Raw genomic sequence first — 24,819 nt, 5'->3', positions numbered from 1 at the left:
AATAGGGCCTCTATAGAGAAATATATTCCCTCTACACAAATTTGTGCTGCCCTAGTCTGACCTGGGACCCTGGGGACACTGACCCTGTGCTGAATTACTGAAATAAGCTAGCCCTGCAGCTGTGCCCAGCCTACCCCATCCCCTGCTGATTTGCATGTTCTGAGAACACAGCCACCTGCCCTGAAGACTTCTTAATAGGCTGGTCACACCCTGTGCAGGAGTCAGTCCCAGTCAGGACACAGCATGGACATGAGGGCCCGTGCTCAGCTCCTGGGGCTCCTGCTGCTCTGGCTCCCAGGTAAGCAAGGAGAACACAAGGAATTTATTCAGTGTGCTCAGTACTGCTTGGCTATTCAGGCAAACTCTCTTATAACATGATTAAGATCATGGATATTTGTTTATATATTTCCAATTTCAGGTGTCAGATGTGACATCCTGATGACCCAGCCTCCTTCCTTCCTGTCTGCATCTCCAGGAGACAGAGTCACCATCACTTGCCAGGCCAGTGAGGACATTAGCAATTATTTAGCCTGATATCAGCAAAAACCAGGGAATCCTCCTAAACTTTTGATCTATGCTGCATCCAGTTTGGAATCTGGGATCCCATCGAGGTTCAGTGGCAGTGGATCTGGGACAGATTTCACTCTCACCATTAGCAGCCTGCAGCCGGAAGATGTTGCAGATTATTACTGTCAACAGCATGACAGTTTCCCTCCCACAATGTTACAAGCCTGGACATAAACCCCCCAGGGAAGCAGATGTGTGAGGCTGGGCTGCCCCAGTTATTCCTCCTGGTGCCTCCATCTGCTTAGTGTTTCTCAAATTGCAGTCATGCTTTGGAGGTCACTGGAAAGTTTTGGAAGAGGGAGCAGGATTGTTCCCCTGCACATTCATTTTCTTCCTTTCTTCTCATCCTCAAAAATAGATGCATGGCAATGACTCTCCTGATTTCATTACGAACAGAGGTGATTACACCTGAGGAGTCTGAATTATGGAGCCAGTTGGAATTTATAAAGCAAAGGAGAAGCCACTCTAGATATTTCAAGTAGGATTAAAAACAAACAAACAAACAAAAACAACAATGAGAATCTAAACTACCTCCTTTAAAAGGCCAGTGGGAATGGTAGCCAAATATGCAAATACTAGAAAAGGGGGATTATCTGGTTCTATCCCAAAATCCATAGTGCATCTGACGCAGAAGGTATAATTCCCTAATGAGGTGGTCCTCAGATCTGCCTGAGAAGCCCACAGGTTGGCGGTGCTGATGCTCTCAGCTGCCTGCAGCACCTCTCCAGGTGATTCTCCAGTCTTCACCTCTGTCCACGTGTCTTCCTGCAAGTTATGATGGATGGTAATGAATCTTCCTCTTCTGACTTTCAAATCTCAGAGAGGGCCCTCACTGGGCAACTCTACAGGAAACCAGAGAGGAAAAAGTGTTCCTGGCAAATGTGCTTCCAGAATGATAGTGATGAGGAGAAGTGAAAGCTAACATCCCAGTGTAGTCACTATAACTCAATTCAGAATTTTGTTGGTTAGGTAATGGTCCCAGAATACACTTGGATGTGATGCCAAATATTATTGTCTGGAATCACAACAAGAAAATTTCATTAGGTCATATGATAAAAGTAGAAATTACATTAAATATATAAGGTAATCATTTGATAAAACATTTCTTGATCATATACATATATATACACACACACACACACACATTTAACATTCTCTTTCCTTAATATTAAAAACCTTGCTACTCAAAATTTCTCCTGAAGCCAGCAGCATCACTAACAGCATGTTGCAAATGCAAAATAGCAAAACCACCTTAGATCTACTGAATAGGAATCTGTATTATAACAAGATAACAAAGGTTCTATAGAAGGTTTAAGAATCTATGTTTTAGGGAATGTTTACTTCACTAAGGAGTTTTGGTTACTGTTGTATTTATCCAATGAGGCTATTTAAGGAAATTTATTTAAAGTAACATGTTGAAAACACGTGAAATAAGCTATGTAATCAACACTAAGAGGGCGGCAGGACAAGGTATTTCTGGTAGCTAGTGGCAGGGCTGCTGTCCTTCTGGGGGCAGTAGTGAGAGGATTAGCTCTTCTCTCTGCATGAGGCAGCTTGAATGGGGAGCCACAGGCAGCAGGGTCTCCTCTACAGGCTACATCTGCAGTGTGATTCCTGGAAATGTTCTAGAGGCTTTGTCTGGATCCTGTTCCTTAAGGCTTCCCAACAAGTTGTGAGTAATTTAATATCCCGTAGTAAATGCTTAGTGGATTTGACATTTGCAACCAAGAACGATGAGCAGTCTACACTGAGAGCATGATCACAGCCTGCTTTTTTGTTGCTAAACGTAATATTTTCAGGTGGACCTGCCAGAAGAAGCCAACATAAATAATCTCCAGGTCATCAAGAGTGCAAGACAAAAAAGCTCAGGGGAGCCTCTGGTTCTTGGTCAGCTCACTTTGTGTCATGTACCAAAGCCTCGTGTCTTAGTGTAGTTGACACTGCCTTTGATGCAAGAATTTATATGCATATACAAAGTTTATAGTGCTAAAATCTCCAATTTTGTCCTCAGAAACTTCTTGGGATCACTACTCCCCATATCTCAAGTAAATCAGGTTTTATTATATGGTCAAAAAGGCCAACCTCACATTCAAACAGTGGAAAAAGTTCTTAAGCTTCCAGGCAAGCTGTGGTTTTACGGAGCCTTACTTTTTGAGGACAGAGGCCCCAGTCTTCAAGGATAAGAATTGAGAGGGGACTTATAAGGCACAGAATGCTCAGGGAAGCAGCAGAATCATTGCTTCACTTTGTGTAGTTAGATAGTGGGTGAGGTGAGAACTGCAGAAAGATTAGCATGCATAGAAGATATGTCCACCACTGAATCTTACAGCTCAGTGTGTACTTTATAGGATTTTTTTTTCACATTTTTTCCATGAAAAAAGAAAGACAATTCAAACATTGGAAACAGATTCAGATTAAGCAAATCTCAAATTGGGTCTGGAGATTCAGAAAGGTCAAACATTTAAACATTCCAGTTTCTGCCAGTGTTGAGAGAGAGGGAGTCTCAGAAGCAGAAGATACACATCCATGGAACATTCATTCCCTGGACTCTCTGTGTGCCCGGTATTTATCCATAAATCTGTGCTCCAGTAGGTGACTATTTACAATCAGTAAGATAGTGCAGACGGCTTCAATCCCAGGTGGCTAGGAGTCAGGAATCCAGTCTAAGGGCCTGCAGCTTCATAGAGGGAAGTTTCCTCTGTGGGTGCCTGGGTCACAATTCTCAGCCATAGACAAACTCTCACCTTTAATCAGAAAAATTCTCCATTGAGGTCAAGGTGGGAAACAAGCCTGTATATGTCTCCAATTTCATCCAAATCAGTGGAAGTTTGCACTCTTTGGGCCAACAAAGTCTGTAAAACAAAGTCTACAGAATGTGCCACAGTGTTGTATGAGTAAATTATGATATCCTGTGTCCTGGCACCTATGTTGTTTATTGCTAAACTGAAGGCTTATTTCTCCATGGCCTGTGCCAATCTCAGGTTCAGCTATGTAGAAGTATTGAATTTCGGTCGTTCCAAAAATAGCCCAAAGAAGCAGATTTTTAACCATTTTGAGAATGCTAACTTTGCATATCCCAGAAAACCTCACCCACAACTGCAATAGGTAAGATAAGCTCAGGTTATGAAAACCCCAAACCACTACTGCCCTCTGGAGCTCTCTGATGCAGAGACTCCCCACATGCTGCTGTGTGACATACTCTAGAAACTTAGCCCCTTCTCCAGTAGTTCCCTACTCTTCCCCTCTGAGAAGCAACCCTGACACCTTAGCCTCTGGTCAGACTCCTGCTGTGAGGGACTTTTCCCTGCAAGCCTGTCAGAGCTTCACCCAATAAAAGTTATTTTTGCTACTGCCCTCATGTAGTCATCTCTTCCATTGATCAGCCTCCAAAACCCTTGAACTCCATATAAACAGGATGACAGTCTCCACCCCACAAATATTTTCTCCAGTGTAATGGACAGAAACAAATTCTACTTTTAAGGCTCTCTCCCCAAGTTATAAAAATCATATGTTTGCTTCCAATTTTTTGGACCCCAAACTAACAGCACCAGGCAAAGGAGATGCAACCACAATAAAACGCACCTATATAAGTCTGTCCTTACTCAGTTGACCAAGGCCCAGGTTAGAGACACACAGAGACCTGCTCTACATGGATCCAAATGGAGGCTGTTCTTACACCTTCTAATCTGTGTCCAGTATGAAGCGGACAGCTTTTTTCCTATTGAATAAGCTTTGGCATACTGTGTTAACATATGGGAGAGAGAGACTTCTGTCCTGAATTAGGAATATTATTCTTTAAAGTCTATAGATAGCACAGGGTAAATTTGAAACTTTTTTCTGGGCAAAAAAAATATATTACAACATTTTATATATTCTGGATAGGTAAGGCAGTAGATTATAAGATAAAAAACAATCACAATGGTAGACTTTTAAAATATTTATCATTAAATTTCACAGGAAATAGCAATACTCCCTTAAATTTAAGCATTTTAATGAATGCCTTGTAAAAATAACATTTTCAAGAATTAACTTAGTAAAATAAAGATACGACAAATTTGTTACTGTTAGTCATTTTCCTGAAATTTAAGTTTTCATATCAGATAATGAATAGAATAAATTCTTTATTTAACATCCCTTCAGAATAATTATTATAACTAGCAATAAGATATATCATGGTGTTCTCTTTCAGTTTTGGTGTTTATGTTTTGTGTTTACTTGTTTTTTTTTTCAGCTTTTCATATTTTTGGCTCTTCCTACTCTCATAATTAATTAGGAGTCAGACATTTTCAAGACTCAGAATCGTATTTGTTTTGGTTAGCATCATAAGAAAAAAAATCATACACAAAATTTACAAAATATAACAAAAGAGCAAATAGAAATTTAAATAGTGGTATATGAAGCATTTATTCTAACCCTACCACTTAACTGCAATATATCATCAACCTACAATATCGCCATGGCTTTCAACATTTAAAGGTCAATAGCATGTTTACTCATAACTTTTCCAACTTTGTTAAAGAACCTCATTTTGGCAGATTTTCCAAAAGATATTCAGACCAAGCTTTATTGTGGAATCTTACCTAGAATTGCATTTATTTGTTTGTATTCTTTGGCGATTAAATATGACTTTGTATTTAATTACCGAAGATGACATAGCAATACAGGGTTGTCTTTTAATTATTTCCATTTTACATTCAGAACAGTGACTGTACTTGTGAGGGGGTTGGATGTAGGCAACATTCTTCAGGAGCTGCTTCATTCAACCTTAAGCACATCACTGACAAATCAAGAATACTCTGGTTGATTTTGTATATTAATGATCAGCTGTGAGGTAGACTCACAGCCCTGCAATGTGATCATCTTTACATGAAAGCCTATGGAAATCTAAGCTATAAGTTTACCTTGTCTCAGTTTATTCTGAGACAAGAAAAATGTGGATGCAGCTCTAGCTCTTCGTACATAGAAAATTTCCTTTTTGTATGTGGACTCACGGCTGTGGCTGCACCACATCCAGGCTGGGGGAGACTCCGGTCTCACTCAGAGTTAACAAGAACTGGAAGCCCTGACCGGACCTGATCCCACATGACCAGGGAGACTGTGTGGGAAGAGTTTCCCTAAACACCACTCAGAAAAACGTAACGCAAAGTTATTTATTCTTTCTGTACCATTATCCTAGGATATTCTTCTCTTAGGAGCTCCCTCTGGTTAATCTGGTATAAGTGAGATGATTATGATGGCATATATCCCAGATTGAACAATTGGTCAGTAAGAATTTTTTATTCACTGCCTGAGGCATAAAATTCGTGTCCCCTTTCCTCTTACTCAAGCTAAATGTAGAGACTCACATAATTCTCCCTGTGAGGCCCTTGGAGAGAGTGCTCTTATGGGGCTCATTCACCAGGTGCCAGGGGAGGGCAGATTCTAACACTTGCATCGAACATTCTTGAACAGCTATCCTGGAAACAGCGGACACAAGATAACTCCTGAACTGGCTCAAGACTGCTTTTTATTTGCAGACTATCTGTCCAGCAGTGCTTATGGGGATGAGGCTGTTTCCTTCTCTAGATCAGCTGAGTAGGAGCTAAGCAGGATGGCATTCACCTCCCAGAGATGCATCCTAGACACACATTTCCACATTGTCAGGGTCCTTGTGCTTTCTTAGAGTCATGCCCTACACACTGTGTCCCTGCCCAAGACCCCAACTTTCACAGTCAGATTTTTCTTCCCTTGACTACAGGCAAACTTGACTTTATCTGTGTTTGTTTTTCTCCAAGGGACATTTTATATCTCATTGCTCATAAAAGAAACATACCTCCACAATATTGGCTCTTTCCACACCACTGGACCCACCAGGCTATTTGCATTTTGTCCCCTAGGGAAGACCTTCCCTTATGAGTCTGAGATAAAAGCTCAGCTCTAATCTTGCCTTTGCCTATCAGGACTCCTCATTTCACCTTCTCACAATGAGGCTCCCTGCTCAGCTCCTTGAGCTGCTGATGCTCTGGGTCCCTGGTAAGGACAGAAGGAGATGAAGGAGGAGAATGGGGTGGGAGGATGAGCTCTGGGGGGTCCTGCAGCTTGCCATGTTTTTACCAACCATGAGTTAGAGGCATATGGTCTACACTCCAGGGAAGGGAGCTTATTATTTGCCCTGTGAATAATTAGGAACCATCTAAAAAGAAAAATGACCAGTGCTCTGAATAATATCTTGAAAACATATAGAGATCCCTTGTGCCTAGTAAATAATGGGTTCATTTTAGAAAGTCCATTTTTGATGACTCAAATCAAAATTTGAAAACAAATTTAAATCAATATCATAAGGGAAATCATGAAAGTTGTACATAATCTTGCACTTTTCTGTCATTATTTCAGGATTCAGTGGGGATATTGTGATGACCCAGACTCCACTCTCACTGTCCGTCACCCCTGGAGAGCCGGCCTCCATCTCCTGCAGTCTAGTCGCAGCCTCCTGCATAGTGATGGAAACACCGATTTGTATTGCTTCTTGCAGAAGCCAGGCCAGCCTCCACGGCTCTTGATCTATTTGGTTTCCAACAGGGCCTCTGGAGTCCCAGACAGGTTCAGTGGTAGTGGATCAGGCACTGATTTCACACTGAAAATCAGCCAGGTGGAGGCTGAGGATTTTGGGGTTTATTACTGCATGCAACATCTACAAATTCCTCCCACAGTGCTACAGCCCTAAACAGAAACCTCCCTGCTGGAGCGACCCAGCTGTCCAGATGCACTACTTGTCTAAGAGCAGCTCAGCAGTTTCTCTGAGTCTGCAGAATTCTGATTAGGATGTTGGAGATCTCAAGGGCAGAGTTTGCTGCTGAGGGATCTGGTTCCTGAGCGCCTCGGCTGCGACTCAGTTCCCACATGTTAAGGCCCCATCAGCTGACACAGGCTGGGAACTGAATCAGCTGTAGGAGAAATCAGGTGGCCACATGCTGTGGGAGCAACAGGCTATGATGAAGGGAGAGTGAGGAAAAGCTCATTTTCAGCCTCTGTGTCTTGCATACATTTGTCAAGTACATTTAGTAGAGAGAACAACAAGACCATGGTAACAGATGAGTGGCCACACAAAGTGAAATACATGTTGGAAATTACCTGTTTGAGGTTTACTTTATGTAAGATAACACTTGGCCATACTGGGAAATTGGTATTATCTCACTTTCCCAACTTGCCGTTTCCTTTGCAACTCTCACTCAACTACCCTCTCCAGTGTAGACATACGCTATCTTCAGGGGATATGGCTAAGAACGATTAGTAAAAAATGTTTGATTTTTGAGTATTCATAGACTTTGGCAGATATCCAAGGCAGATATAATATCCTAATGCAAAAAGCCTTCAATTTTTCTCAATTATGAGAAAAGAGAAGAAAGGGAAGTACTTGCAATTCCAAAGGTGAGCTTTGAAAATCAACAGCAGAAACTGAGAGATGGGGAATGTAAAGTGTACATTATATACTGTAAGAGAAAGGCAGGATTATATAAGATATTTTAATCTCTCAAATTCTGAAATTTTAAAAGTATTCAACCAAAGCACTATTTTAGACATGGCAAATTTGGTACAATGTTGTCATAAGAAAATGTTTCAAAGAATATTTTAAAAAAGCATGATTTTCACATCACATTGTGATTACCTATAAATGAATCTGAAAACTGTATATTCATTGTAAATGCATAGAAAATTTGTGCATTCAGTAGACTTCATTTAAAACAATGCTCTATGTTTATATTAACTAATAGTGAGTCATGTCAGTTACATGTCATAACAAGATGTGATACACAACAAATAATGATTGAAGCAACTCAGCAAGATCTTGCTTCAGGCTGAGAGTTTAAAGTATATTTGAAAGGACTGTTTATTCCAAGATAATGGATTCTATGGCAAGTGCAATTAAAATTTCAATATGTCATTTCTGTTGGGCTTAAAATATGTATGGCAAGATGTATACAGAAATAAATAAGACTGAATCCCTCAAATAAAGAAACATGAGACGCTTAATGCGTTACTTAGAAATACTAATACATGCATTAGGGAGCTTAAATACTACTACAGAATGCAGGAAGAGAAGAGAAGTGTGAGTAGCAAGAGCAGGAAGGAGCTCAGCAAGTTTATTAAAGTTCATTAAAAAGTCTTTAGAACTGGAAAGAAAGGAAAGAACACTTGGAAGAGGTACAAGTGGGTGACTTGGAGAACAAATGCAATGTTTAACTGTGATCCTAGGCTGCCACCTCATGCCCCTTTGCTGTGATTCTTCCTGTAGGGTGGGCTGCCGGCTTGCACAGTGCCCTCCTTACTCTTGGGAATTGAGCATGCACAGGGTGTTTAGGAAGCTGTACACATGTCCATCTGCGGCTTCCTTCCCTTTTCTGGTGAAGTGCCCTGGAATGTCATACTCCACCATTTTGTCTCTTAATCTGAATGCCAAGGCTGACTCACCCAAAACCTGAGATTTTACTGGAAGCCCTTTTTGCTTCTCCTTGGCCAGCATTTAATTAACACCTTAATGTTAACAGTTGTGGATCGTCAAGAGCTTGTCTCTCTCTGGCTAAGGCTGCCACATTATCAGTTTTAGAAAGGCAATGTGACAATTGTTGAACCTTCACCTGATCATTGCCTGACATTCCTGGCAATTACATTCCTAGAAGACGGGGTGGGAGCCCTTTCCTGCCCTACTCATGCCTATCTAATTACCTGTAACAATATCTTACATAGGCTTTAATTCTGTGATATTCAGTGGTGCATAAAAGGAAAACTGGGGGCTGGGCGTGGTGGCTTGTGCCTGTAATCCCAGCACTTTGGGAGGCCAAGGCGGGTGCATCACCTGAGGTCAGGAGTTCAAGACTAGCGTGGCCAATATGGTGAAACCCCGTCTCTGCTAAAAATACAAAAATTAGCCGGGCGTGGTGGCGGGCGCCTGTAGTCTCAGCTACTTGGAAGGCTGAAGCAGGAGAATTGCTGGAACCCAGGAAGTGGAGGTTGCAGTGAGCCAAGATTGCACCATTGCACTCTAGCCCAGGCTACAACAGTGAGACTTGGTCTCAAAAAAAAAAAAAAGAAAGAAAAAAGAAAAAGGAGAACTGGGTTAGAGCTCATGGGAGGTGCACCCCAAAGTCATATGGTCATCATGTACGGGGGCTGGGGTTTGAACCCAGGTGTGTCTGACCTTAGTATGTTCCTTTTATGTGGCCACTTTAGTCCCATAGATGAGTTCATGGCCTATAAGTGTGAGGAAACCATAAAGACTGTGAAATTCACAGCTCCCTATTGCCTATGTCTCATGCCATGCTGACCCTGATCTTAAATTAGCCCCTTCTGCAGTTTTTTTTTCTCCAAAACACAACTCTCTCAAAGGCTTTGCAAACCGTAAATGACTTTATTTTAGATGTGGGAGCAGGGACACATCTTCCTTTCCTCTGATGCCTTCCCCATAACCTCTTTCCCTTCCAATCTCTCTGATTCAATCTTTTCCTCTCAGATTATGTCCTGCAAATCTAAATTGCCCTCCTAATATGAAAACAAACAAAACAACAGTCCTCCTCTCATGTACTGTGCTCTGAGAAGTGACCCCTAGGCTCTCAGATACTCAGACTATACAAGAGACAATCAAGAGATTTGACTCAAGAGATGTCTGTCTTAGAAGAATTCTGGTGCTACCTTCCCTGACAATAATAAGTTCTCTGTCTCTCATCAAAATTTACACCAAATGATTGCAAAAGGTGGAAATATTTGGGAGAACAGAGGACAACTATGCACTCAGGAGATAAAAAAAATCTCCTCCTGTTATATTAGTTTCCTGTTGCTGCTGGAACAAATTACCATGACCTTGCTGGCTGCACACAACCCCACTTTATTATCTTGTATTTCTGAGGTCAGAAATTTCATCAAGCTGAAACCAAGGAGTCAGTAGGTCTGTATTCCTTCTGGAGGCTCCAGGGGAGAGAAACTGATACCACACTTTTTATCTTCAAGATGCCTCCCCATTTCTGGCTCTGTGGCCCCTTCCTCCATCACTCCAGCATTCCTCTCCATTGTCCCAGTTCCTCTCTGACTGTGAGCCTCCTCCCTCAGTATTATAAGAGCTCTTGTGATTATATTGTCTCCCATATAATCCAGGATACTCTCTTCACCTCAAAATCCTTCACTTAATTACAGCAGCCAAGTTCCTTTTGACATCTAAGGTAACATTCATAGGTTCCAGGTATTAGTAATACAGAAGTTATTGAGAAATTACTTCTAGGCAGCTAGGAAGGGTAGAAGAGTTTTCGGAGGAATTTTCCTTTTATAAAAAGCAGCCCCAAATCATTTCTTTTCTGACAGAAAGCAACCTGAAAAGTCAAGCTGCAAGTATACCTATGCAAACTAGGAGCTTTCATATGTAAATGCAAGCAGCGGTAACTGGAAGCCAGGTACATTCTATATGGTGATTCCTGCTCCCTTTTCCTTGTCACCATGTGTGTGTCATGGCGACCACCACATAGAAGCAGCATTTGCATAATAAAAGATTAGGGTGGTAGGGGCAGTCTTTTTGCAGGCTATTTAAATGGAACACCTGGTCAAACCAATCCCCTGGGCCCTAAGTAAGTCAATCACAGCCTCCTCAAGCCTCTGTACAAAACTGATTGCATTCCACCCCAAACCCTGAAACCCTCTCTTGGGCAACCTGCTTTCTCAGCATGAGGAAGCTTTCTCTCTCTCTCTTCTTTTTTGTCTATTAAACTTTCCACTTCTAAACCCGTTCCTCACATGTGTCCATTTTTTGAATTCTTTCTCAGCCCAAGACAAAGAACCACAGTATATCCCCAGACAATGGAGCCATTTCATTAGGTCACAAATGTCTTTGGGGGTGGGGAGTGGTTTATTTATCCCCAAAACAACTTTTATAATCCCTAAAATTGTCCATTCCTAAAATAGAATGAAAACTCACAAGGTACTTTATTAGACAAGAAATCATGAAAACGTTTGAGACTTGGGGACCGTATGACCTGTGGGCCTCAAAAGTGGAGGATAGTTATTATGCTGCCTCTAATGTGGACTTCATGGTACCTAGATATTGCTACAGGCTCCTTTTATTTTGTGAGTCAGAAGAAAGGGATTACTGTATAAATCAAATCTAGGATAGATTGGGAATAGGGAATTAAGTGTTTCCCGAATTTTTTTATGCATTGAAAAGAGAAAAGGGATAAGAATTCAGAGCAGAGATACCCCTCCCCAAGAACTGGTATTTTTTCCACTGTCTTAAGTGTCTTAAGTTGGGTCCACCAGTGAGAGGGATTTCTGTGCAGGCAGCATATTTACGCTGGGAGGGAAGGAGGAAAGTGAGGCAGGGAATAGAAAATGGATGGTAAAAGTCACCTCAAAAAGCCACCTAACTCTCAGGATGACTGAAGCTCCATCCCATGTGGAAATATGAGGAAAATGCCTCTTGGCTATTTCACCTGTAGGGGAGGGAAGCGGGGTATGTATACACTTCCTTCTGTCACCACTAATTGAAGGGTGTCTGTCTTTTTCTATTTTGCATGGCTATAACAGAATACCTGAGACTGGGTAATTGATAAAGAACAGAAAATTATCCTCTCAGATTTATGGAGGATGGAGAGTCTAAGATTGAGGAAGATCAGGGTCTAGCTTCTCTGCTTTCAAGATGGCATCTTGAACACTGAGTCTTCCTGAGGGAAGGAGGTCATGTCCTGGCATGACAGAAGAGCAGAAGTGAGAGAGAGCACCCACTTATACAAGTGAGACAAAGCAGGGACCCCCTATTAGCAACTTGTGGGTCCTCCTCATGTATGGGAATGAAGAAAAATCTTGAGTCTCTTCAAGGGAAATTCTAGGCACCTAGCTAGCCTTGAGAAGTAAATAAGTAACTTGATAAGCAAGAGGGTAATAGTGGCCTAAAACAAATAGTCAAAGACCTTAGAATCTCAGTATGTTTTGGTCCCCTGTAGAAACTAAAGAGAATATGTTAACATATGATTCTGAGTTGATTTTTAGAAACCACAACTCCAAATGAATCTGCCAGCACATAGACCTCACATAGGGGGAATGGAAGACCACAGTTCTTTGTTCTAAATATTTCTCCTTGAGGGGCCGGCAGAAGGTCACACCCATGGGCCAGAGCCAACACTCTTTTCTCCTGACCCCGATTTTTAGTTATTTTTTTAAAATTTTTTTAGTTTTTTTTTTTTTTTTATACTTTAAGTTCTAGGGTACATGAGCACAACATGCAGGTTTGTTACATATGTATACATGTGCCTTGTTGGTTTGCTGCACCCATTAACTCATCATTTACATTAGATATTTCTCCTAATGCTATCCCTCCCCACTCCCCCCACCCCATGACAGGCCCCAGTGTGTGATGTTCCCCACCCTGTGTCCAAGTATTCTCATTGTTCAGTTCCCACCTATGAGTGAGAACATGTGGTGTTTGGTTTTCTGTCCTTGTGATAGTTTGCTCAGAATGATGGTTTCCAGCTTCATCCATGTCCCTGCAAAGGACATGGACTCATCCTTTTTTATGGCTCCATAGTTTTCCATGGTGTATATGTGCCACATTTTCTTAATTCAGTCTATCATTGATGGATATTTGGGTTGGTTCCAAGTCTTTGCTATTGTGAATAGTGCCACAATAAACATACGTGTGCATGTGTCTTTGTAGTAGCATGATTTATAATCCTTTGGGTATATACTGAGTAATGAGATGGCTGGGTCAAATGGTATTTCTAGTTCTAGATCCTTGAGGAATCACCACCGTGTCTTCCACAATAGTTGAACTAGTTTATGCTCCCACCAACAGTGTAAAAGCATTCCTATTTCTCCACATCCTCTCCAGCACCTGTTGTTTCCTGACTTTTTAATGATCGCCATTCTAACTGGTGTGAGATGGTATCTCATTGTGGTTTTGATTTGCATTTCTCTGATGACCAGTGATGATGAGCATTTTTTCATGTGTCTGTTGGCTGCATGAATATCTTCTTTTGAAAAGTGTCTGTTCAAGACATGGTCCCCCAAATGATGGAACTGGACGAACTAAGCAATGGGACTAACCACGCTTACCCATGCAACCTCAGCTTATCCGCCTTATATGATTTCCCTTTGACTTCCTAAACCTGTGTGATTTGCCTGGCTCCCTGAAAAGCAGATCTCTGGAGAGACAGTGTCGCCTTTGGGCAATGCTCCTTTAATGGAGGCAATGTGTTACATTGCCTGCTATTACAGCCCCTGCTGAAGCACTTACCCTCAAAAAAGATGGTTCTGGGTAACTTCTGAACTTAAAATTCCCTTACTAATTAAGGACTATCTTAATGGAGACAGAATAGGCCACTTAAAAGACCGTAGGAAACGAATGGCCATTTTTCTACTGATGGTACAATATCGGGACTAAAATCTGGCTGCAGAAGACATTTCACTTCTATGTTGAAAGCAGAGCTCTCCCGTCCACAGAAGTAGCAGTAGAAAGGCACAAAATGGAAAAGTTGTGAAGCTGTAATGTACTGCAGAGAACCAGCAGTGTGTCTCATAAAGAGAATTTCTATTTCCACTAGGTGGCGCTCTTAGTTTAGAAATCCCATGTGTTCACCGGCGTTAGCAGCGAGTAACCTCATTGTGGGAAAAAGGGGAGAAGAACTCTGTTCCTAGAAGATTGCAATGGCATTTTCCTGAGCTATATGTCGGATCTACAGCATTTCCTGTTGCCTAACAGGATTACTTCCCTGGCTGTAAAAATTCCTGTATATTTGACACACACAGAGAGAGTAAGAGACTGCAGATAGAGAAAGAAGGAAAGAAAGTTTTTTGATAGGATAGCTGGAAGAACAGCCTTGAGATTAAAGGACAGATTTGAGGCTGAGATTTGTTCCATACTCACCACTCCGATGAATGAATTCCCTGCCCATGCACCAAAATGATATGGCTCTGATGACTGGAGAGGTCCAGGGTCCTTTGTTTCACGCCAGTTTAGATAAAATGACACAGATGCACATCAAGGGCTTTTAAGGAGCCGAGAGTTTATTAGGCAAGAAAGAAAGAAGGGAGAAACAGTTTCCCCATACGGAGACAGAGGGAGGGGGAATTTGAATAAAGAGAAACCCCATGTATGGCAGAAAAGTGGTTGCTTATATTGGGATGCTGGAGGAGACAGTGTCTGGTTTGCACAGGGCCCAGGGGATTGGTTTGACCAGGTTTGTTATTTACATAGCCTGTGAAAAACCTGGCCCTTGCACTTTGGCTCTTTAATATGCAAATGTGTGTCACCATGATCTTCTGAACAGATGGTATTATTTGGAGGCAGCCATTACACCTGGCACACATGGTGACAAGAAGTAGGCAGGAATCGCCGTACTAGATGGACCGTTTCTAATGTCCGGCATTTGCATATCAAAGCTTGCCGGCCTGGCCCTTCAAGCCATTTTTCGTTAAAAAAGAAATGGTTTGGGGGTTGCTTTTATTAAAAGAAAAAGCCTTACCAAAAACTTATTTTACCTTCTTTATCTGCCTAAAAAATATTTCTTAATAACTCCTCTATTAATTAGGCCACCTTTAATCAGACATCGATAATATCCCTGGAGTCCCCTAGACTCCAGGACACTGATGCTGGTGTAATTGGGCTCACTTCCCTTGCTGCTGAACCAAGCTTGGATGCCCTGGGTCAAGCTGGAGATGTGAGATATAATGGGTGCAAATCTGCCTCCAGTTTTTTTCTAGATTCAAGTGATTTCTCTGTGAACATAGGCATTTGCTTGATAGGAGATGGGGCCTCTCTCTTGGATTTGAGACAAGGAGGCTGGCATCTGGGCCAGAAAGATATCCCCACTCACTGTTAAAGAGTAAAAGGGGAAGGTGACATTGGTGGTGCAAGACACAGACATGAACTGAGCAGCAGCCATTCTCATTTACGACAAAGGGTTCACCAACCTGGCCTTTCCCAGGGAGTCTTCCCCTCACCTTCTCTCCAGAAAGCCAGGTTCCAGGGGAGCTGCACCTGAGCCTCCAGGAACATGTCAGCTGGAAGTGGAGCTCAGAGCATTACCCAGGGGATATGATGTTGATTCCTGTACTTTGGGGAAAATTGATCATTGGAGCCTGAACTGATGCATAGTTTCAAATTTATCCTAATCCAGGCTCCTATAATTGTAGGAAGAAACAAGTTTTGTTTTTTTTTTAAGTAATCTGATCTGGCATTACTTGTCAGTCTGTCACACTGAAAAACTGAGGAAATAATACTCAATGGCAGAAAAGAGGGTAGTACATGGGGGTCCCCAAACCATGAATAAGGTGCAGTTCATTTAGTCTGTGGGTATTAAAGAGACCTATAGCTTGGGATAATAGTGGATCTATAAGTGACACATGCATTAAGGAATCATGGTATCACTTTTGTGTATTGGCAGTGAATTGCTTGACTTTATACTGGTAATAACAGTAGCTTTGGTAATTACAAATTGCTTTTGAATATATTAAAATGTTTTCATAAAATCTTTTTTTCATTTTAGAAAAGGAAATAATTTCACACTGACAGAGATGTTAATAATGCACAAAAGATTTTTATGCCTACCTAATCCGTTTGAGAGTAATGTGAAGATCTGATATATCCACCCTCTAAGACTTTGTTATGCATTCCCTACAAACAAGGATTCTCTCCTACATAATCCCAGTACAATGATTAAATACATTACTGTATCTAGTCCTTAAATTTCGACAATTGTCCTCCAAATCTCTTTTGCAACAACAGGGCCTCTAGAGAGAAATACATTTCCTCCACACTAATCTGTCCTGCCCTGGTCTGACCTAGGACCCTGGGGACACTGCCCCTGTGCTGAGTTACTGAGATGAGTCAGTCCTACAGCTGTGCCCAGTCTACCCCACACTCTGCTGATTTGCATGTTCCCAGAGCACAGCCCCCTGCCCTGAAGACTTCTTAACAGGCTGGTCACACCCTGCGCAGCCGTCAGTCCCAGTCAGGACACAGCATAGACATGAGGGCCCCCACCCAGCTCCTGGGACTCCTGCTGCTCTGGCTCCCAGGTAAGAAAGGAGAACACTAGGAATTTACTCAGCTAGCAGGCTCAATACTGCATGGACACTCAGGGAAATATTCTTATAATGTGATTAATAGTTTGAATATTTGTTTTTATGTTTCTAATTTCAGGTGCCAGATGTGCCATCCAGATGACCCAGTCTCCATCCTCCCTGTCTGTATCTGTAGGAGACAGAGTCACCATCACTTGCCGGGCAAGTCAGGGCATTAGCAATGAGTTAGCCTGGTATCAGCAGAAACCAGGGAATTCTCCTAAGCTCCTGATATATAAAGCATCCAATTTGCAGACGGGGTTCCCATCTCGGTTCAGTGGCAGTGGATCTGGGACAGATTTCACTCTCACCATAAGCAACATTCAGCCTGACGAGGTTGCAACTTATTACTGTCAACAGGAGTATAGTTACCCTCGCACAGTGTTACAAGTCATAACCTAAACCCCCCAGGGAAGCAGATGTGTGAGGCTGGGCTGCCCCAGATGCTCCTCCTGGTGCCTCCATCTGCAGAGAGCATTTCTCAAATTGCAGCCATACTTGGAAGGTCACTGGAAAGTTTTGGTAGAAGGGCCATAAGACCTTTTGTATATCTTAACTGTCTTTCCTTCTTCTCATCCCTAGCGGCACAGACATGGCAATGCCTCTCCTGATTTTATTAAGAACAGACATGATTACACCCGAGTCTGAGTTATGGTGTGAGTTGGAATTAATGGCACAAAGGAGAAGCCACTCTTGGAATTCCAAGTAGAATTTTTTTCAAAATACAGGGAATGAGAGTCTAAACTACAGCTTTTAAAGGCTTGGGATCATGGTAGTTAAATATGCAAATACTGGAATGGAAGGATTCTTTGGATTTCCCCAAGAATCCAGAGTTTATCCACCACAGAAGGATTAATCGCCAATCATGTGGTCCTTAGACCTGCCTGGGAAGCTCAGGATTGGGGGTGCTGATGTTCCCAGCTGCCTAGAGGACTTTGCTAGGTGATTCTCCAATCCTCACCTCTGCCCATGTATCTTGCTGCAGGTGCTGATAGATAGTATTGAATCCTCCTTTTCTGACTTCCAATCTCGGTGAGAGCTCTTCATTGGTCAACTCTACTGAAAACAGAAGAGGGAAAAGGGTTTCTGGAAGACGTACTTCAAGGATGATAGTAATGATAGGGAAGTAACAGCTGACATTTCAGTGTAGTCTTTACACCACAACTCTCCAGGGTTTGTCAGGTGATGGCCCCAGAATACACTTGGAAGTGCTTCCAAATACTATCACAAATTTGAGATAATAGCAAGGAAATTTTATTAAGTCATATATTAAATAAAAACTTAGAAAAATAGCAATTGCATTAAATGTATATAGCAATCATTTCAAATAAACTTTGTGGGCTACATATATGTGTGTGTCTGTTTGTGTGTGTGCGTGTGTGTGTCATACACACAGAAATGTAACATTCTTTGTCCTTAATATATAAACCTTGCTACTCAAAATTTTTCCAGAAGCCAGCAGCATCACTAAGACCATGTCATAAACGCAAAATAGCAGACCCACCTTTGATCAACTCAGTGGGAATCTGCATTTTAACAAGATAACAGATCTATAGAGGTTTAAGAGGTTATGTTTTAGGAAATGTTTACTTCAGCTAAGGAGTATTTGTTTTTATTCAATGTGGCAATTTAAGAAAATTAGTTTAAAGTTACATGTTATTAATAAAAACACATCCAATTTTATTTTTAACACCATTTGATTTAATTTAATTTGACTTCAATTTGCTTTTTTAATGCTAAGGGTTGAAAATCAACCTCATTAATTATTTGTCAACAACATGATCAAATACCTTGAAAATTAAAACGAGAAAAGGACTTAGAAACTTGAAGAATTACTAAGTCTAAAGAATAAATCCATGTTTTTTGTATTTGTGTTGGAGATGTTGGGACTTAAATTTGCTTCTGTAGCTTGACCTCAGGATGTTGGTCATTGTCCTGAATGATTACTGCTCCTTCAGACTTGACCCCAGAACAAAGAAAATCCATATATTAGAGATAAGCTCAGCAACCTACAGCAGAACCACCCAGCTAAGCCCTGTCTAGATCAGCTGAATTATTATTATTATGAATATCTGTAAACATGAAAATAAATACAAGTATTATAAGCCACTGTATTTTGAGTGATTTGTTACAAACCATTACTGTTGAAAACCTAATTACATTATTGAATATCCACACATATAGATATATACATTTTATGAAAATCAGATAAATATGAATACTTAGAAAACCATTCATAAGGAGATAGAAAACCTAAAAGAAATAATATTTGAATAAATAGACTACAACTTAGCTCATTTATGGAAACATCTAGCAGGAACGGTTAGTAGAGTTTACCCATATGATATGGTTTGGCTCCATATCCCCACCCAAATCTCATCTCAAATTGCAATTCCCACATGTTGAGAAAGGGACCTGGTAGGAGGTGGTTGGATCATAAGGGTGGTTCCCCCCATGTTGTTCTCATGATAGTGAGAGAGTTCTCACAAGATCTGGTTGTTTGATAAGTATCTGGCATTTCCCCTGTGCATGCTCTCTCTCTCCTGCTACCATGTAAGACAGGTCTTGCTTCTCCTTCACCCTCAGCCATGATTTTAAGTTTCCTGAGGCCTCTCCAGCTATTCAGAACTGTGAGTCAATTAAATGTCTTTTGTTTATAAATTGTCTCAGGTAGTATCTTTATAGCAGTGTGAAAACAGACTAATATATCATATGTAGCAGTACTTAACAGAGGAATCAGAATGAGACTTTATATATATGATACAGGTTTACTGAAAATAAGTTCACACTTTATAAATAAAACATGTATATACATATATACATTTATATGTGATATATATGCATACATATTTAGATATTGCTTGCATAAACTTATCTATACAGATAGTCATGTTTTAACAAAGTTATATGACTATGTTTATGTGTATATACACACATACACATACAACACATACACATGTACAAAATTACCAGGGTGCCAAGGAAATGTAGCTTAGCCTTTCCAGGCCCTATCTTACAGAAGGAACCCAGAGGGTTAGAGAATATAAATGAAACAAATTCTAAAACATCATGAGGCATGTGTACATTTTGTTAAATAATTTCCTTTTTTACATTCATCATTTTCTTTAAAGTTTTATAAAGTGCTGTTTTCTGGTCACCTTTGTAATTTAGATTTTAGGTTAAATTTGTGACCCATGAGAGATGGAGGCTGCTGGACTGAAGGTATTTGGATTTCACCATTGTTTAGGTAGAGGTGATTGTACTGTTATTTGTAAAGGAAATGTTTGCAATATGTTAGGTGGTAACACATTGCTCTCAATGTGTTGAAAAAGGAGTTCAAGCGTGGGAAAGTGTGTATTGGTGATGGAAAGCCACAAAGGCAGATTGGGATAGAACAAGCCCTGGTACCCATGAAAAGAGATGAATCTGAAAAAGGCTAAAATAAGGGATGTTATCAACACAGTGAGAGCCGCAGGACAAGGATTCAGATTTCTGGTAGCTGCTGGCAGGGCTGCTGTCTTTCTAGGGGCAGCAGTGAGGGGAACAGCTCTTTTCTCCCCAGGAGGCAGCCTGAATATGGAGCCACAGGCAGCATGTACTTCTCCACAGCCTGCATCAGCAGTGCCATTCTTGGAATTTTTCTAGAGGCTTTGCCTGGAGTTAAGGCTTCCCAACAATTTGTGAGCAATTTAATATGCTATAGTAAATCCATTTTTGCTTAGTGGACTTGACATTTATAACTGATAACAATGAACAGTTCACACTAAGTGCATGATCACAGCCTCCTCTTTTCTTGCTAAATATAATGCTTTCCAGATGGGCCTAAGGATGCCAAAATAATATCTCTGTCATCAAGAGTACAGGACCAATAAGCTCAGAGGAGCCACCAAGTTCTCATCCAGCTGCACCATCTCATGGCACAAAAAGAGAGGACTGAGGAGTCTTTCTCTAATCCTTCAGCTGTTCTTTCAGCAGCCTTGGGTAGGTTCTCCACGTGCATGCACTCATCAGTGCTCTAGAACACTGAGGGAGGCCTTCTGGGGATAGCCTGGGCTCTCTCTGTGGAGCTCCCTTCTCTGTTTCTGTTTCCACCTTTCTAGACCACCAGCTCTTCTTCCTCTATTCAGGGATACTCCCAGGGTTCTGCTAGGGAGTATTCCTGAACAATTTTCAAAAAAATTCCTCAACAATTTTCTGGAAACTTCCTCAGGGTGTAAGATGGATCAATTTAAATCTCACCTCCTCTGGTTTCCAATCCGCTGGGACAATTGTCTTTGATTTCTAATGTCCAATGACTTGAAAATACCTGCTTCATGTATTTTGTGCTGTGTTTTAGTTAATCCAGAGAGGGCTGTCAATCTGGTCTATGCTGATCTGTTTTGGATCCAGATTGAATCTCTGGAGGTGACGTGTGAATTTAGAATTTTGCAGTCTTTGGGGTTCTGTATCAGAATCTAGCAGTGCAGGAATAGCAGGTCCTAATCTGGGGTCGCAATTAGGCCCTCACTGCCATTTTCTCATCTCCTGCCCTATCCCACACCACACCCGGTCTCCTGCACACAAATACAGTTACTTCACACACATCTTCACACCATCCTTATATCACCCTCCGAGCAGCAACCCCTTGGCCTCACATTGCACCTAGGGAGTAAACACCTTTTGTGTAGCCACTCTCAAGAGAATGGGCCCATGGAGGAGGACAGTGTAGTCTCTGGGAATTAGGCTTGGAGTATTAAATTTGAAAGTTCAGGGTCCTGGGAACCTAGAGAGTGATGTTGTGGAAGAAAATTGGCTCTACATTAGCACAATTTCTCTGTGGGAAAGACTGGAGGAGAGCCAGGTGACGGACTTTCACTTCTGGGGCCCAGAGCAAGAGGCCTCTCTTGTTGGGTGTGACTGTGGCTCTGGTTGATGCATTATTGCTGTGACACTCTGATAGCCCCATTAAAATACAAGATTGGAAGCCTCCAACCATGATGCTGTCAGTGTCCACAGGGCCCCTTTATGATTCAGCAGGTTGTTGAAGACTCCCTGGCTTTGATGTGCTCGCAGCAGGGCTGGCTTTGTCTCCACCCTCATCCTCCCTTCTTTCATGTCTTCCCTGAAACTCAGTGCAATTTCCCAGGGGATGTGATCTTGTCTTCATCCTACTTTGGAGAAAATTGATCCCCAGGGATTCTGGGCTGTTTCAGCAATCTAGATTTATTCAAACTTAGGCTCCAATTCATGGGCCACCTTGTTTTGTTAAAGAAAGAAAAGTATTTTTTTTTCTTGGAAGCAGTTTTGACGTCCCTATTCAGAAGTTTCATGCTGATGTGCTGACAGAAATAAGGCCACATGTCTCAAGGAGGTAGACTATGGAGGCCTCCAAACCAAGAACAAAATGCCCATTTAGTCCACGAGTACTAAAGAGGCTGTTGGCTTTGTATAATGATTTGTCTGTGAGCTACACACCTTCGAGAATGCACAGTGTTATGCATTAGCAGTGGATTTCTTGGTCTTAAAATGGTAAGAAGGATGGCTCAATGCCGTTACAAAATGCTTTATAATTCCTTGGGTATACTCTTAAGAACTGCCATTGCTATTTTCTTTTTACAAAATTGTAACAATTTCACACTCACAGAAAAGTTTTAAGTGTAGCACAATGTATCACTTTTTTTCCACTGGACCATTTGAGAGTGACTTGATGACCTCATAGTCCCACCCTCTAAGACATTCTCCTACATAACCTAATACAAGTGTGGATTCTGGGAATCAGCATTAATACATCACTCCATCTAGCCTCAGGTACATTTCAAGTTTTGTCAATTGTCCCAATAATGTCTTCTGTAACAAAATAATACAGTCCAGATTCATGTGTTGCCTTAACTGGCCCATGTCTCTGTAGTGTCCTTCAGTCTGGAACAGGTCCTCAGTCATTACTTGGACCTCATGACTTTATTCCTTTTGAAGATTAAACACCAATTACTGTGCAAACTGGTTCTCAACTTGAATTTGATTGATTTTCTGGGGGATTAATTCTGCTAGTGCTTCTGTGACAGGAATATCCAGAAGTGATGCTGTGCTCTCACTGCAACCTATCTGGGGGTGCGTGATTTCCATCTGCCTGCTCCATGACTGATGAGGTTCAGTTTGACTCCTGCTGAAAGGGGTGTCTGCCTGGCTTCTCCCCTGGACCTTCAATCTTTTTCACTTAGAAAGTAAAAAGAATGTGTGGAGAAGTTCTTTCATACTTTGATACTTCATGAATATCCCCATCCTAATCAAAATTTGGACTCATGGATTCGGTTTCTTCAATGGGTTAAGACTAGGCTACCTTCATTATTTTCATAGTCAACACTCCCTGGATTTGTCAATGGGAGCCTCATTCACTCTTATGCCTACTGCCGATGGCTGGCTAAGTCATGGTGGTGTGACCTATGAACAAAACTCCTGCTGGCTGTCTTGGGGTCTGATGTTCTAGGGCATCTGCTTGCAACCAGCCAGCCAGGATCCTATTCCAGAGAGAGGCAGCAAACGTGGGTGATCTAGATTTAAAATGCACATATTTTCTAAGTAGATATGATGGTCATTGGCTTTCCCTTCACTGTACTTCTAGTGACTCCCCATGGCCATATCTGCCCCTGCTGCTCTCTATGAAGCTGGAGAAGACAGCTCTGCCAGCACACATGACAGGCCTCAGGGCCTGGAATGAGCATCCCCTAGGACAGGTCTCAATCAGTGAAAAGAGGGGAGGTGTATACATACCCTATCTCCCTCACCTCTCAGGCGAAATAACCCAGAGGCATTTTTCCCATGTTTCCATATGGGTCGAGTTCTAGTTGTGCTCAGCAGTAGCTGCTTGCTGATGTATGTCTCACCATCCATCTTCTCTTCCCTCCCTCCCTTTCCCCCTTCCCTTCCAGGGTTTCCTGCAACTTGTAAACATGCTGTCAGCATGGAAATCCTTATTGCTAGAAATCCAATCCAAGTATATACACAAATCCTCATTTGTAGAGGTATCTCTCATCTAAGTTCTTGCCACTTCTTCTTTTTTGATGGGTAGAAAAATTCAGAAAATTCAGGAAACAGTTAATTTTCCTTTACTAGTCTTTCTTAGATTGGGCTCAGGCAGCAAGTCCTTTCTTCTGGGTCACAAAATCAGAGGAGCCTCTAACAAATAGCTCCACACTGTGAAGTCCACATTAGAGTGGCAGCAGCAGAAGAATACTCCAGCCCAGGGAAACCCCAGACCAGAGGGCCCTGACTCAGATCCCTCCAGCTCTCTCACTTTATAAAGCTGCTGGCTGCTCCTTCTTTTCTCCTTCTCCCAGCCATTTGACTTTGGATTCTTCTTTAGGGGAGGACAATTGGGGGATGATATGGTTTGACTATGTGTCCCCATCCAAATCTCATCTTGTTGTACTCCCATAATTCCCATGTGTTTTGGGAGGGATAATTTGAATTATGGGGGCAATTTCCCCCACACTGTTCTCGTGGCAGTGAATAAGTCTCACGAGATGTGATGGTTTTGTCAGGGGTTTCCGCTTTTGCATCTTCTTCATTCTCTGTTGCCTCCACCATGTAAGAAGTGCCTTTCATCTCCTGCCATGATTCTGAGGCCTCCCCAGCCACGTGGAACTATAAGTCCAATTAAACCTCTTTTTCTTCCCAGTCTCAGGTATGTCTTTATCAGCAGCTTGAAAATGAACTAATACAGGAGATGATAAGAGGGAGTTGGTAAGCTGAATAATCCTGCTCTCCCCACTTAAAAGAGGTCCATGTCATAATTTCTGGAACCCATGAATGCTGCCTTATATGGCAAAGGGAACTTAGCAGATGTGATTAAAGATCTTTCTATGGGAAAATCATCTTGATTTATCTTGTGGGTCCCAGATAATCACAGGTGTCCTTATAAGAGAAAGGCAACAGGATCAGATTTGGGGAGGAGATGTGACTGTAGAAGGAGAGGCTGAGTGATGTGAGGAAAAGGCCATGGCCAAGGAGAGATAGCAGTGTCTAAAGGCTGGAGAAGACACAAAAACAAGTTCTTCAAGGGAAAGATGACTTTAGCCCAGTGAGACCTGTGTGAGATTTCTCCCTACCAGAATTGTAAGAGAGGAAACCAATGCTGTTTGAAGCCAGCAAGGGTATGGAGATTTGTTATAGCAGCTACAGGAAACTTATACACAGGGAGAG

The 24,819-nt window shown here is 41.7% G+C and overlaps 2 pseudogenes and 1 gene segment (V, D, J or C); all 3 read left to right on the top strand.

Annotated features, from left to right (window-relative positions):
• Positions 1-243: 243 nt before the first annotated feature.
• Positions 244-939, top strand: LOC129029987 (immunoglobulin kappa variable 1-9-like; annotated as a pseudogene).
• A 5,591-nt stretch (positions 940-6,530) lies between these two features.
• Positions 6,531-15,661, top strand: LOC129029986 (immunoglobulin kappa variable 2D-29-like; annotated as a pseudogene).
• Positions 15,662-16,524: 863 nt separating this feature from the next.
• Positions 16,525-17,043, top strand: LOC129029985 (immunoglobulin kappa variable 1-6-like). The segment is given in 2 exon segments: positions 16,525-16,596; positions 16,721-17,043. Coding segments are annotated over 2 exon segments (372 nt in total).
• Positions 17,044-24,819: the final 7,776 nt, after the last annotated feature.

This window comes from Pongo pygmaeus, chromosome 12 (assembly GCF_028885625.2).
Source record: "Pongo pygmaeus isolate AG05252 chromosome 12, NHGRI_mPonPyg2-v2.0_pri, whole genome shotgun sequence".
Taxonomy (NCBI): Eukaryota; Metazoa; Chordata; class Mammalia; order Primates; family Hominidae; genus Pongo; species Pongo pygmaeus.
Note: the sequence above shows the minus strand (reverse complement) of the source record. Positions and strands in the feature narration are given on the sequence as shown.